The following is a 15,393-nucleotide window of genomic DNA, read 5'->3' as shown; positions in this document are numbered from 1 at the left end:
TTTCACCCAGCCAAATGGAAGACAAAGGTACAAGAAGTGACTGCCTTGATATGTTCCCCTGCTTTCTTTGCTGCAGAGCTGCGTTACTTCTTGGCGCAAATTCTGCTTCTTGGTCCAGGGGCTAAAGTGAGCAAGCAAGGATGAAGCAAAGGCAAAAAAAAGGAAGAAGAAAGAGTTGTAACAAGAAAAGAGAAAAAAGAAAGAACTATATTACTTCTGCCTTGGCTATCAGCCAGAAAGTGGAAAGCAGATTTATAGCTGCTATGGTAAACCACTTAAAGAAAACCAAGGCACCCACCTATCTGTACTCTGTCAACATCAATTTCATCCTTTAAACACATTCCAAGAAAAAAAAAAAACCGCCTTACATTCCACTTGTAAAACTCTTTTTCATCCCCTTATCTACAGCAACTATTTTCAAGCTAGGTGGTAGTTGATTTTTTCAACGTCTGTATAGGTAGGTCTCAGTCAGGCACATGCGTATTCTGTAGGCTTGAAATCACCCCAAGGAGAAGAGGAGAGCTGGACTGCTTGCATTCCCTTTTTAGAAAGCGGGATGCCAGTCAAGAAGCAAGAACTCTCTGAAGAAGCCAATTTGTAGTCTCATGGTGTGTGGGAGTGTTTTACATGTCACTGCCAAAATAATTTGTCAGTAGGATAAATTTCCTCAGCTGTGCATCAGGTGTTGAGATGCTACAAAGATCATTAAGAGCCCTCATTTTGAGGGCTCAGGGGCAGGTGGGTGGGAAAAGAGGAAGCCAAAATCCCACCCAGTTGACTCCAGGGAGCTACATTCTGAATAATAAAATTATTTGGTAATAAGAACTGATGAGGAAAAAACATCCTACAGGATGCAGTACAGGATGTCCTCTATTTCTGCCACATATTGAAGGGGCAGAAACACAAACCTACCTCATCAGATGTGCCTACTGTTGTTAAAACCCCTTAGCAACTCACAGCACCTCAACAGCAAAGGCTGGAGGCTTAATTCTGGAAGAAAACAAACATTATTTGCAATGAACTCACATAAACAAATAAGGTAGTACACACACAAATCTAAACCCTATTCTGATTTCTTCCTTTTCCAATTATGGTTAATAAGAGTAGAAGCACAAGACAATGTCTTAAAGCTCAGTATTAATGGGAAAGGGGTTGCCAGAAGGATATGTAAGTACCAAATATTAATGACTTGCAGAAATTTTAATAAGTAAAAACCATGATTTTTTGATACCCCGGTTCTCCGTAGATAAGGACAGAGTTTGGCAGTAGTGACACAAAAATTCTACTAATTAACAGGGGAAGAGGTGATTAAATAAGGTTTTCTATGTATTCAATTACTTAAAGGCAACAATCAGAAGTTGCTGAATGTTCATGTTAAAGTTTCCAGAACCATCTGATTCTTGCTGTTTGCAAAGATCCCTCAGGTCTGGTGAGTGCAGTCACCATAGAGCCACAGCTCATCCCCTGGCATAGCAGGGACTGTATGTGGTAACACTTTCCCTAGTCATGGTTCCATATCTTCAGACATCACAGCAACATGAAAGGATCTTCCCATGCCCAGAACCATTCCTGAGATAGTACCAACATGGCTGAAGTAACGAAGTCTTTTGAAACATGAGTTGAGAACATATTTATCTCACCTACACCATCATCTCATGCGGGTCAGTCTTTGAGAAAATATTTTGGTGCCAACATTCCTCACCATCCCCTGTGATTTTAGCATTGTTTCCCTCTCTAAACTGTGTTTCTTTTTTCTGCAGTTGAGTCAAGGTTTGTTGACTTATCAGTCTTGTGAAGGAGTCCTTTCTCTTGGCTATGACAGGGATGAACATCACTAGAACTAGAGACATTGCTTGCAGAAAGTGGACGCGGATTAAGTGACAGTGGGGGAGAGGCTCAAAACTACCTTGTGAATTAATGTTTGTCCAGGTAAAAGTCTTATTTCCAGTGTGATGACAAATCATTTGACAAATTCATATATATCTTGTATCTACAGCTGTACTTGAGGTTGCTGTATAAGCAGCTCCAGAAGGAAAAAGAAAACTACTTCTAGAAAAATTGCAAAAGCTGGATGCTCAAGTTAGCTCCCAAATAGTAACAGATACCAGCAGCAGTAGCTGCCCTTAAAGAAACTTTTGAAATCCCGCAGGCTGCAAAGCAGCACTGGCCACTAAACAAGGTTTTTCTTTGCTGTCAATCTGAAGAAAGTATGAATTTCACTGGGAAGTATTTCTGTCTGCAGTGTTACAGCCTCCAGATTGTTCTTGTATTCAATGAATGTACCACAAAATAAAAAGAACTATCCTGGGTTTGAGTAGCTCTGTACAGAACTGACTATACAGAGAAAACAAGAGATTCAAACTATTTCTGGAAAGGTTTGATTTTAGAAACAAGGGATCTCACAGAGAAAACATGCTCCTTTTTTTCAGCCAAATTCCACCATTTTTAAGAGCATTCCTATTGTTCATCAGGCTGAATTTTTTTCCTGCAAGAAATGGAGCTTCAAGACAAATTATTCAAGCAATGCCAAAATTCTGCTAGATTTTAATTGTTACATTTTAAGTTTTTAAGGGAATGAGAAAGGGCAGAAATATATCTTTTCAGAACTGCAGGCACATTTCTTCAAGGTAGAATTCCAAAGGAAACCAATAATTATTCCTTTTTTGCCCCCCGCAGAAAATCTCCATAAACAATGAAGGCAGCTAAAATCTTGAAGTATATGGAGATAATTAATAACATAAAGTACATGAAATTCATTATTTACCATATCTGGGCACTAGAGTGTGAAAAGAAAAATTTAATGGTGTCATCTTTGTCAAGAAAGTCTCCAGAAATGGGGGAAAGGGAAGATTTACAGCAGCAACTAAAGAAAAGATTTCCTAATGGTGTATAAATTGTAGCTTCTATCTGGAACATGCACAAGATTTTAAGTATTGTGACTGCATCATGCTGACAGTATTGAGAGCTTTCAGAATACAGGACCAGACCCCATACTGACACGCATCACTTTTCCCCACTCAGCCTCACTCAGGGAACATGCTTTCCCCTCAAAACAATTTCTTATCCATTTGTTTTTGGGTTTTTTTTTTTTGGCTTTCTTCAAAGTACTTTTCTTGTTTAACTCATGCTTACCTTTCCCTGAATCATTCTCAGTTCTCTTTATATCACTTTTCCTTTTCTTTGAGTGCACACCTTTCCTTTCACTAATGCCCTTTCCTGTTTAATATCACTTTCTTAGTGAGAGGTGAACTGCTTTAGTCAAACCTTTCTCATGCTTCACTTTAAGGTAGTAAGAGTGGTGCCTTACAAGCTATTTGTAAAAGCATCTAAGAAAACATAAGAGAAAGAAAATGGAGAGTCGAGCAAATCAGACACTGCATTTTGTTATGCTCTAATTATATTAAGGACTACACAGGAGTGTACAGTGAAGGTGAGATGGTGATTTATGCCTTCACTCAAATAAGATTTTTTGAAAGCAATCAGTACTCATGAAACCTCACCTGGGATTTTAAACAGTGGAAAGTAGTTTATACAGGTGTACAAATAGCTGGTTAAAATATACACACTTCACTCTTATGGCTTAATCTTATAAGTGCAGCTAGAACTAAATCTGAACTAGAAAACTAATTCAGATTTTGCTATCCAAACACACCAGGACAGAATATTTTGCATATTTAAGAGCTGATGCTGAGTTTTCCAGTGCAACAGTTTTAGGGAAACACTTGTATTTTTCAAGTCTTCTCCAACCTTTAAAATTATAAAGGTTCACTATCACTAGGGAGCTCCTGCCTAGCATGTTCAAGGCCTAAGAGTGACCTCTTTATATTTTCACTACATGAGCATTCCTTCTCCTTTCTACATGCAAACTTGCACCCCTGATGCTCTTCTCACCTTGTACCACACAAAGATTGCTCTTAAAAAAAAAACCAAACCACCTTGTAACATCTGTGCTTTCACACTGATTTCCTGGGCAATGATCTGATTCTTGTGGCTGAGTTAAAACACTTGGCGTTCAGCCTTTTTCTTCTTCCCTCTCAGGAACCTGGTTGTTATTGCCTCATAAAGCAGTGCCTGGCTGGTATTACTAGCTAATTAATGCCTATTTAGCGTAAAGGGCTGCAGTCACCTTCCAGCCCCTACAGGCGTTTTTTCTTCCTTTCCCTGACAGAACCAGATGGCATTCTGGCTAACCTTTGCCCACCCTTCACGAGCCATGCACTTGATTCAGACAACACATCTACAGCTCTGGAAACGCACTACCACTATAGCTGGACAGATGCTAAAAGAGTTGCTGTTACTGCCCCTAACAATGGGAAAATTGACTTCGATTAAAAGATGTAGATTAAACCTCTACCAAGGTTTAGTATTCTTTTCATTTTATATGCTGCTGTGGTTTTTATTTTATTGACTTTTCCAGCTCTTATCATATAACAGGGTGACAAACATAACTAGGAAGAGAAATACATGGCCAACAATGAATGCTTACAGTATGCTATGAAGGAATGGTCATCCCAATCTCACTGCACCATTTGATCATAAGATAAATCAGGATGATGAACCTGCTCATGTTCAAAGAAAGAGTCCAATTACATGTTTCAGTGGAGTCAGCTCAGAATACTTAGCTTTTTTCAAAATCAAGCACCAGTAGTCCAAGTAATTGTCTTCCCGTTGTTTTTTGTATGCACCATACAGGCTAATTTGACGTTCCTATTAAGCTACGATCTGCCCCAGCTCCTGGTTACTGCATCAAGATGCTGTTTCATAACCTGCCCACTCCACACATTGGTTGCACATCAAAGAGCCATCAGAAAGGGAGCAAAACATGAAATACCAGCAACCAAAAGCCACCTGAAAATTAACTAGCATGAAGCTCACTTAATTAAAAGCAAAAGCATAAATAATTTCCTCTGAGAAAGACCCCTGCCTCAAAACCATTACATTCAAATTGCTCTTTACTCCAAAGCTTGTGATCAAAAGCAACACCAAACACTATAATTATTTGTAGGTCACATATTCACTTCTCTACTTTCATTGACTGAAGTAATTTAAGGCATCTCTCTATTTGCATACTTTGTCTTTTTAGCTACACTCCTCAGAAACAATTACTTCAAGAGGTGTTTTTTATATATATGTATACACACACACACACACACAGATATGTATATATAGCAATGTCAGAGACACTCTAGATAACCTTCAGCTATATTATGACCAGCTGTGGTGTAATCTGCTCCTAACATCTGAGCAGGGTCACTCCCAACCCCTATCTGGGAGAAAAATGACCTTGAGAAAACAGTCCCAGTGGGTCAACTGATGACACTTTCCCTCACACCAAGTCCCCTGTCACTTGCCCTAGTGACAGGCTATAGGATATTGCACTTTGAGCTAGAAGTGCTATACAGTATTTCAGACTAGATGTAAAACACTGGACACCAATGACTCTTAAAAGATCGATAAGAATTCTATGTATAGGAGGAATTGTCCCCTCTAAGCTCTGCCATATTCTTTTTTGGGAATTTTGCTAAAATCTTTTCTGCAAGTTTTATTTGAAAAATAATTTCTGAAGGGACAAAACTCTGTGAAGAACCTGTGAGCTACTTCAGCTGCCAAAATATAATAATGTTTTCTAGTTTTTCCTTAAATTGCCAGGTTAGAAAGAGTTTTTAGGTTGCAAAGTCAAGAACCCAGAAGCCACAAAATACCAAAGCTCATGTCATCTGAGCATCATAATCCAGCCCTGTTGCACTCAAGCATTTTGACAACCTTTAATCACCTTGCCACCCGCTACTTTCTTCTATTGGACTCTTGCCTCACTGTTTAAATAGAGACCTGCTTGATACCCTATTGTATTTTGTATATGCAGTGCACAGCCTCAAGTTTTGTTTATTCCACACTACCAAAACTGTGCACAGAATGTAAAATGATTAATTTTCTCCTAAGCATCTCTGAGAGAGTCTCCCCATGGTATCCAAATTTTTTGTGACCATAAAATTTACCCTCACTGTGCTCCTCTAAGGTAAGGTTGCAATATTATCTGTATTCTGCAGATGGGCATCTGAAAGGGAGAAGGAAGGCAGGCACAAACTTTCCATTAATTTTAGTAAATCAACCTGAGGCACACAGAAAGCCTATTTCTCAGTTTCCAGCCCTTCACTCTCAAAGTCTCCTTGTTATGGCCTCCCAGGAACCCATCCTACTTCACAGCGGATGTGCGTAGAATGAGGAGCCCATTGTTACTGGTCATTTGTGAAAAGTTTGTTGTAAACCTGCATCATTCAGATATTCTGTCAGCAAAATTGAGGGGAGAAGCCAGTCCTCCAGAGCAGAATTCAACTGCCTTAACTGTAATAATACTTTGCTTTCTCCACTGAAATCCCCAGCTTCATTTACTATACACCTTCCAGCTTGTCAGCAAATGAGGCAGTGTCTAAAATACTTCAGAGCTTGCCCACCAGTATAATGAATAATCTGCATCAGCTCAGAACTGCAGATTCTGGAGAGAAACAGTGACAGACCGTTTTCCCCACATCCTTAGCCTGTCTCACTCAGCTTTTATGTATCTGCACCCCATGCCCTCCACCTTTTCGTTATTCCCATTCTGATTTCCCAGACATCTGTATGTCCCCTGTGCTCCTAATTGCCAGCTCCCATTCCCTAACCCTGCTCCTCAAATTCCTGCACAGGCTCCCTTTTTGCTTCTAATCCTTTGGCTCTTACAACATCTTTTCCTTGGTTCCTCCCTGCACTTTTTCGTCACCCATCTCCATTTGACCATGACTGCTGTTTCCCTTTTCTCATTGCTACTGGAGACCAGCTGGTGAGCAGCACGGGCCCCCTTCCCTCAGCCCAGTGAGCAGGCCTGCAACCAGGATTAAGCACAGAGGGACATAAGTCCTCCTTTATGCAGACAGAAACTTTTGAAAGCAAAGCTCTTGAAACTGTGGTGTCTCCAAAGTGCATGAACAACATCATCAGCAGGGCAAACTCAGGGGTACTTTTCTCAAGACAGCAAAAGGCATCTCCCCGGTATTATGGTGGCACTTTATTAAATGTCAAGCCTCCAAAACTTCATTCCAATGAAGTTCATTCCACTACCAGCACTAAAACATCTCAGGAAACAACTGCTGGATTTATTTATTTTAAAGAAGGTAATTTAAAGCAGCACATTTCCCACAGACCTTGTCTCCAGAAACAACTGACTTTTTTGATAAAGTTTTAACTAAAAGAAAAAGAGAAAGAATCAGTCAAAGACTGAGTCTTACTATGAAAAATTTCAGCCAAAACAATTAAAGTTTAGAGAAGCTATAAAGAAAACAATTCCTTATAGTAGGCAGTGACAGGTACACTTTACTCCAGGCAGTGTTACTGACTTTGCTTGTAATTAATAAATCTACCAAACATAATTGTTCCAGCTAAGCAAACATTTCCAGTCACAGTGATGTAAACAAAATCATTCCTCTTATCAATTAGAAGTTAGTGCACATGTTGTCACCATGTCTCCACACTGCCTAAAAGTGCCTAAGCATCATTTTTCTCCCATCTTTGCCAGCTCCAAATTTTAGGCCCTGCCATTCCAGTCTGTGGAAAACCGAATCTGAATTCACCATCCTTCACATTACAAAGAGCATAATATCAAGAACTGATCCAGAATCCCTGAAGGTAATGGGAGAAAACCAGGTGAGTGTCTCCTGGAAGTACTACCCAGATCACCCTTTTTACCATGACATCTCCTCCTCCTGCCAGCAGTTTCCAGTTTGCTGAAACGGTTCCCATTAGTAGCCACACGCTATGCAGCCTCCCGCCCACACCGCATCTGCCCTGGAGCTGTGGCTCAGCAAGTACCTTGAAGCCCCTTCCACACACATCCAAGACAGAAAGACAAGCTGGAAGAAGGACCACAGGGTCTCTGTTTCTAATTTTTCTATATTAAGTTTTAAAGCCCATCCATGGAGATCCAGATACAGCAGAACCAGAAAATGTAAAGCAGAAGTGATGTACACAATTATATGTTACATACTTGGGGGGAAAAAACAATCCCAAAACACTACAATTTTTCAAAGCCAGCAACAGAGTTCAGACAGGTGCTTCCCATCTAAACTTTGGTAGTGATTATGGATCTACTGCTAGTTTTGAAAATCTAAAGTGAAAGGACCAAAAAGCTGAGAAAACACTTCTAAAATAGACAAGAAGAATAAGAGATGTTCTTACACAAATCTGAACAGGGCTGTGGGGGTAGAAATCTCTTACGTGGTGGAATTACCAGCCACAAAACAACTGTTTAGTCACCTTACACCAACAGTGGTGTCTCTGGTTCAAGATTATAAGAAAACTATTGCCTACATCTTTGAAAGTAAGCAGCAGTTGTAGAGGTTTCTGCTTTGTCACATTGCCTCAGAGCTACCTTAAGGGTGAGTGCTTCGGTCTTTCTCATAAACAGTTGCCATGAAGGTTCCCTTCACTGGAACTTCAGGCGACCAAAATAACGTATTTACTTTTGGAAACATGGATCTAGATTTATTAAGACCGCAGGGTGCCAGAGAGAAAAAAGCAAAAGCAAGAACATACAATAATGAAGAAAGAGGAAGAAACAGAAGGGAGGAGGAAAAAGAGAAGCAGTACATCAGCACAATTCACTAAGCTTAAGGGAGCCACTAGGAGTTGTCTGTGGTGATGGTGACAGTGCATCATCAGGCAGAGAAATGCAGAGGGCTCTTACTGCAGCATACGTGTCTGGCTGGCGTCCTTTTGTTTGTCAGGTACCTCGTAGTGTGGGGAAATCTTGCCAAGGCCGCTGTCACTCAGCATCCTCTTTCGAACTGCAGGGTTCCACCGATCTGATATTCTAGGGAGGGAAGAAGGAAGAGAAAAGCATTCGCCCCTCAAAAATTACCTCGTATGCTCCACTTTGAAGCTTTCTTACATTTACCAGTTTCCAGGATTTTTCAGCTCATAGCAAGCTAAAATAGCTTAGTTCACTGTGAGTACAAGACTGTTCCTAAAGATGAATAGGAGCATTTGTGGTCTGTCCAGGGGATGAGAAGGAACAGAGACACTTCCCCATCATTCTTAGGCACAAAGGTCTTCAGGGCCTTACACAGTGGTATCAGAGCCCTGACCATGCAGAGAAGGGGTTTGTAACTTATTGGTTCAGCCTCATGGCAGGGCAGATACAGTCAGGGGATGTGAGGAGGCTGAAAGGTGCCAAAGTCCATTAGTCCTGCTCCAGGATGCTTAATGGACTAGATGTTATTCCACTGTCCTTCTTTCATTACTATGGCTGCATCTGATCCTGTCCCCAGCTCCCCACCCAAGATTTGCCCCCACACATCTCCCAGTCCTTCAGAAAAAGGAGCCAGAAAAGAGATGTCCAGCTCTATTACAACTGATGAAAGCCAGATCGCAGCACCACTCACCCAGAGGCCTGCTCCACTACCAGATCAGGCATTCCTGGTGGCGTCCCCGCCTGCTGTGACATTACCAGCTCTGGGTCCAGAATAAAAATCTCGTCCTGCGAAATTTCCGTCACAAAGTGCAAATGTTCCTGTTGGAGTGATACAAGGAACAAATAATGAACCTGCAGCATCACTGGTCTCTCAGAGCACCCAGGTGGCTATAGGAAAGCTGGGTGCACTTCAGGGGCTCTGGAGACCATTCATGGTACTCTGTCTGTGTATTTATTTACACATACACACACACTAAAACCAATGCCACTGAAGCCACCAATAAATACTTCATTGATTTCAAGCCAAACAAGATTTCCAACCAGCAAGCTTCATACTCACAACACTTAAAAGGCTGCTAACTCAGTGACTATGTCATTCAGCTGAAAACTGGAGGTCTACCGGAAAAGAAGAGGTTTGCATTTCGAAATGAGGACCAACACCTAAGGTCTGCCCCCGATGATGGTTGACAGACATGTTCGTTGTTTAGGGGTACACTCCCAGACCTCCATTGCTTGTACATTCTGGTTTCACATCTCTGTTACCAATACTGTCTTTCTCAGTCCCTCTTTTTTGTTATTGACACTGAAGCCTCATCATCCTTCAAAAAACACTGAATGTGAGTAGGCCTGTCTACAGAGGTGAATGGGCAGGAAACTTCCCATCGTTTGTGCACTGGGATGATCACACAGTATTGGTCTTTTCCCCACATAAACACAGGGCAAAGGAGTAGGAGGGAATGATGACCATTTGTACACAGTCAAGTATTAAAGAAATGCAGAATAAACCAAACAGAGTTACATTGCTCAGTTTAACCTGTAGCAGCATCTTCTTCACCCTCACTTTCCAAATGTTAAAGTACAACTTCATCAAAGCATTTATATGACTGTGTGCAAAGAAGTCCCATGGTGGCTACATGCAGACACTAAACCTGGGACCTCTGAACTAAAGCCACAGCTCCTTCTGCTTGAACTAAACCACCAGCTGCTTTTGCTAGGAAACAGTCATATGTTTGTGTGATTCAGAAACAGCTTACACAGTTCTCAGGGGACCAGATACAAATGACCACTGTGAAATCAACAGTTTGCACTTAATGCTGAGCCACTAATTTGTCTGTTTTGGCTACAAATTAGAAACACCAAGAGCTCTGTAAAATTTTCAAAGTGTCTTTTAGAAAATATATTCAAATTGTCAAATCTATACCACAGGTTTGAATCCAAGGGAACTACACACTGTTTTGGTGTTCCTTGGGAATATTTGATACAGCTCTGTTCATAATTCTTAATTTGTAACATCACCTTAATTTGCATAGCTATTTCATGTCGCACACAGGATCAAGACTTCTGGTGACTAAAAGCATCAGTGAAAAGAAACTCAAATACTCTAGTGCCACACAGATGCCCTCAGTAAGGCTTGATAAAAATAACAAATGTAGAAAATTCTGATCTCTACATCAGATTGGTAGTAAACAGAAGAGCAGATGGTCAGCAGATATAAAACTTCAGTGAAACGATGTGAATTACATCAACTAAAAAATGGCCCAGAATTTTTTCTCTACTTTTCATGAGACATCGGTAGTATTTTAGAATACACAGGATGAATGGCACATAATTCATTTTAAGCTGCATTTAACATAGCTTTAAAAAAATCTATAGAAACAGTAACTGAATAAAGATTTACCTGAGATCTGTCAATGCGGTAAAAACGATCAGCAGAAGTTGCTGCAAGACAGAGAAACAACAGAGCCACAGTGAAGAAAATGGTCTGAGCAGAGCTGCATGGACAAGATGGGCTGAGCTAACATCACTACCACATAAGACAACCTCTGTGCCAGTGCAGTCACAGTAGTTTCACAAGAACATAGTCTGATTCATTCATTAAGTCCATATTCCTATCCCATTAAATGGTGAATATAAAGGTAAGGCTTAACAAAACAATATTCACTGAAATTGTTAACTTGAAATAAATATTTAAAAATGTATAAAATTAGTTCATGCTTATAGGAAGAATTGATCACATTAAAATATGTGAGAGAAAAAGCTGCATTGTTCCAATGAGACTATAGCAAGCATATACTGAAGTTGATGGGTCTAATAGGATTATTTCAAATTTTGCATCTAAAGAACAATAACATGCTTGGGAGCTCTTTGTAAATCAAATACAGGGCCAAAGATATTCACCCTGAATTACCAATATGCTCAAGGAAAATTTATGCTACTCATGAAAAACACATGAAAATACGGGAGATTCACTGAATAAAACACCTAATATGAATCTTGTCACTGCCAAATAATTTATATTACTAAACCCAGAAGTATTTTATCACCTACAATGTGTTTCATCAGATCTTATTTTTTTGTTTCTGCTTTGCATTTAGTTTGGCCAGTGAAATCAGATTCGTTCATTCTGGAGTTTTGACACAAGAGCACAGTGATGCAGCATTGTAGGTTTTGGCACTGCAAGGGAATATCAAATCCCTAAAGACAAAAACTGAATGCATCTACCCTCCCAGCTTTCTCCAAAACCCAAACAGATTCTCAATATGTTTTTTATCAATTTCCCTCATGAGAGACAAGGAAGAGTGATTAGAAATTGCCACGGAGAAATTGTTTTTGTTTAGAACAATAAAAATTTCAATCTCCCCCTGCTGAAGCTTTTGCAAAAGCAGATGCCATGCATTTTAGCTGCTAATTCCAGTGCTCTGGAGCCTGATGTAAAGCCCAGATAAGCCATCTGCTTTGACAAAGTCTGGGTCAAATACAAGAGCAACTCTCCAGGGAGTTACATGAAGTGTCTTACAGGGAAAGGGAGGTACATTTCCGTCACCCACACACTATAGTACGTAAACACTCTACTACTTAAAGGGAAACCAGAGTGAAGAACACAGCCTTACCAGCAGCAGCACTTTGCCACAACCGCTGCACTCTAAATACAGGCAATGCTATGCAGTAAGTGCTGATCGTCACAGCAGTGACGCTAATAAACCAAACCTCTAACCACCCTTAGAAGAACATGTCTCCATGGCGTGACAAAGCTACAGCAGACATTTTGATTGCTAGATGAAGGGCCTGTTTCATTTTTTGGAGGGGAAGGGGGGACACTCAACTCCTTTTTTTACCTGCTCAGTGTAACAAGAAGGAATAGTTTCCCCTCTGTAGTAATACTCTCAGATGCATTATCCTTCACATGCACACCAGAAACAAGCAGCATGCTAGGCACAAGAGAAAGGAGATGCACTTACCATCTAGGAAGCACCATCTAGGAGAGAGTCTCTGAACAGAAAGTACTCTGGGGAAAGAGCTTTCCTGGTCCTGGATAGGGCAGGGAAATGACATTAAAAATAACAATCTGTTTTTTTCTCTAAAAAGGACTATTTTCTTGTTTCAGCTTTTTTCTTTTTGCTCTACTGATGTTGCACAATGTGCAAAACCTACATAACCCAAACCCACTGGATTTGGTTCTCACTGACATCAGGGTTTGACTGTAATATAGAAAAGAGTAAACTGATATAGTTAGCTTCAGCCATCCTCAGCTAACCCCCTCTTTCAGCTCAGCAGTACCAAAAATCTTTGCATCAAAACCAACTTTCTCAGCTGTCTACAGCCCCTCCCCTCCTCCCCCCCTCCCCTTATTTGTGGAGACACAGGAACAGAGAGAGGTGAAGGAGGTCAAAGATACAGATCAGTATCAAACAACAGCCATGAACTCTAATTGTTTTGTTTCTGGTGTGCCTGTCACCTTCCTTTATTCTAGCTCAGTATTTTTACGCTCTTTCTCTCCTCTACTGATCTGCCACTCAAAGCAATTGCCCACTTCGACTGTCTCTAGTGTGTCTCAAATGCACACCAGGGTGAAAAAAGTGTTATCCCCTGCACCCAGAATGCAGGGAGCGCAGACCTGGGGACCACCGCCAGCCAGACAGAGAGCCTGCATCAACTTGTTCCCATTCTGGCTAAAAAGGCCTGCTCCTTGGGAGCTGCCAGACGTTATTTCAGGAACCAAACCAAATGACTGGGGAGGAACAAAGACCTTCTTCCTGACCTGTACTCGCCAAGGAGTCAAACAGGCTGCTCCTTGCTTTTTCAGCGCTCACTGAGCTGGAGAGGCAAAAGGGATCTCAGAAAGCAGAGGGTGGTCATGGCTGTGCTCCATGCTGCCAGTGGATGGCCAGCCAACTTCCTAAAGCCACTGGGACACAATGTTTAGACACAAATAGGTTTGCACAGAACTAAACACAACAACATAGATCTCAGACACACACCCAATATTTGTATGGAGCCAGATTCTATCCTTATTTGCATCTTAAGCAGTAAAATCAGCGCATCTGCAAATGATGCAAATTCAGGCACATATTAGTTCAAGATTAAACTTTACTCCTCCTTCAGACAACAGACTATAGACTACCTTTTTGAGAAAAGTATTGCTCTGCATGGAAATCCCAGAATGTGAATAATGTACATGTACATATATTCATAACATGGGCATAGACAGGCTAAAACAGACCAGGATACCATGATATCTCTTTGGGACTTCTCAGAATATCACACAGGAGCCCAGCACCTTTCCTGACAGTACGATGCAAGACAAATTATTTTCATATTGAGAATTGTATGACTATGCCAGGTCAGTAGTTTTCCGAAGGTCCAACAACAGGAAGTAAAGGCTGGCTAAAAGAACAAGTTCCAAAAAGAGATTTCAAACAATGATGGGTTTTCAGCCAGAAGGGACAACAGGGCTATGAACACTTAACCCATAGCAAAATGCAGAAATCCACCACTTCAGCCTGAGCTTCAGCAGACCTTCTAGAAAGGCACCCAGCCTACACGAGGGACTCCAAGTGCCACAAAACCTGCCATTTCCTCAGGCAGCCGACGCCATGTGCACAGTTTGAAAGTGGAAAGTGAAGCCGATTCATATACAAGAAGAAGAAAAGTCCAGGAACACCAGTGTTAAAATGAAAGTTTACGGTGTATCAAAGACATCCAACACATCTGGAACATTCATACATTTTCTCAAAGATTCACAGTTTCCTATATATTTTTCTCTGCTATTACGGCTTAGTGTCTATACCATTAAGAAAACCTAAATGTAGTAGTTGTTTCTCAGAAATTTATCTTACTGTTTTGCAAGTCTGACATATTTCTAAAATACTTCTTATCTGAGTAGCCATGTGTGAGAAAAAGTTAAGAAAAAAATAAAGAATATATTGTCAGAAAAATGGGAGTTTCATCAGTTCAGTTCCCCAGGCTTCCCAGACATATGTCAGTAAGACCATGGGGAAGAAGCAGTTTAATTTCTTCAACCTGGGGAAAACCTCAAATAATGCTGAAGGAAGTTGTCATTTCAACCTGACTGGGTAAAAAAATATTCCAGATTTATTACAGAGCAAATAATGCCCTCATAAGTTAAGTGGCAGGCATTGCTTTTTGATTTACATAAAGGTATCTGACACTTTTTCAGCCACCTGAGAAAAAATGAAGTCACCCTGATGTTGCACAGATACGCACAAGTTATTGGCTCCCCCAGCGTCCTGGTCAGCAGGGTGCCTCCATGCATTATGTGTTGTTTTCAAGCAGCTCTGATGATGATTAGCATTTTGCATTTCGATGGACACTCATTCCTCAGCCAGGTGAATGCATATCAGTGCCTGGCACAATGCTGTTACAAACTGTTATTAATTTCATTTGGTATCATAACAGCTTTTGCAAGATTCATTTTATTAGCTTCTGCCTCCAGCATTGGCTGGAACCATCTATTATTGCCTTTCCTTTCTGGTTATCCAGGACAGAAAAGCAAAGAATTTCCAGGCAACCTCTTCTGATGCATGATACCTGCATCTGCAGCCACCCTGACAAAAATAAACCTCCTCAATTCTCTCTCATATTTAGACTCAAGGATTTTACTTGATCCCTAAACCTTACTGTCATATACAGGTTTTGTTTGCACATTACAG

The 15,393-nt window shown here is 40.7% G+C and overlaps 1 protein-coding gene across 3 annotated transcripts in view; it reads right to left on the bottom strand.

The window, feature by feature from the left end:
• Positions 1 to 15,393, bottom strand: part of DGKI (diacylglycerol kinase iota) — a 146,405-nt gene that overhangs the window by 43,985 nt on the left and 87,027 nt on the right. For all 3 annotated transcript variants that reach the window (XM_064457441.1, XM_064457423.1, XM_064457432.1), the window contains 4 exons: positions 12,682 to 12,751; positions 11,121 to 11,161; positions 9,414 to 9,541; positions 8,717 to 8,842 (listed from right to left, as the gene is read on the bottom strand). In XM_064457441.1, coding sequence (XP_064313511.1) covers positions 8,717 to 8,842; positions 9,414 to 9,541; positions 11,121 to 11,161; positions 12,682 to 12,751 — 365 coding nt within the window. The remainder of the gene's footprint in view (positions 1 to 8,716; positions 8,843 to 9,413; positions 9,542 to 11,120; positions 11,162 to 12,681; positions 12,752 to 15,393) is intronic.

Source organism: Phalacrocorax carbo, chromosome 1, assembly GCF_963921805.1.
Source record: "Phalacrocorax carbo chromosome 1, bPhaCar2.1, whole genome shotgun sequence".
NCBI classification, from domain to species: domain Eukaryota; kingdom Metazoa; phylum Chordata; class Aves; order Suliformes; family Phalacrocoracidae; genus Phalacrocorax; species Phalacrocorax carbo.
This window is presented reverse-complemented; position numbering and strand designations above follow the sequence as displayed.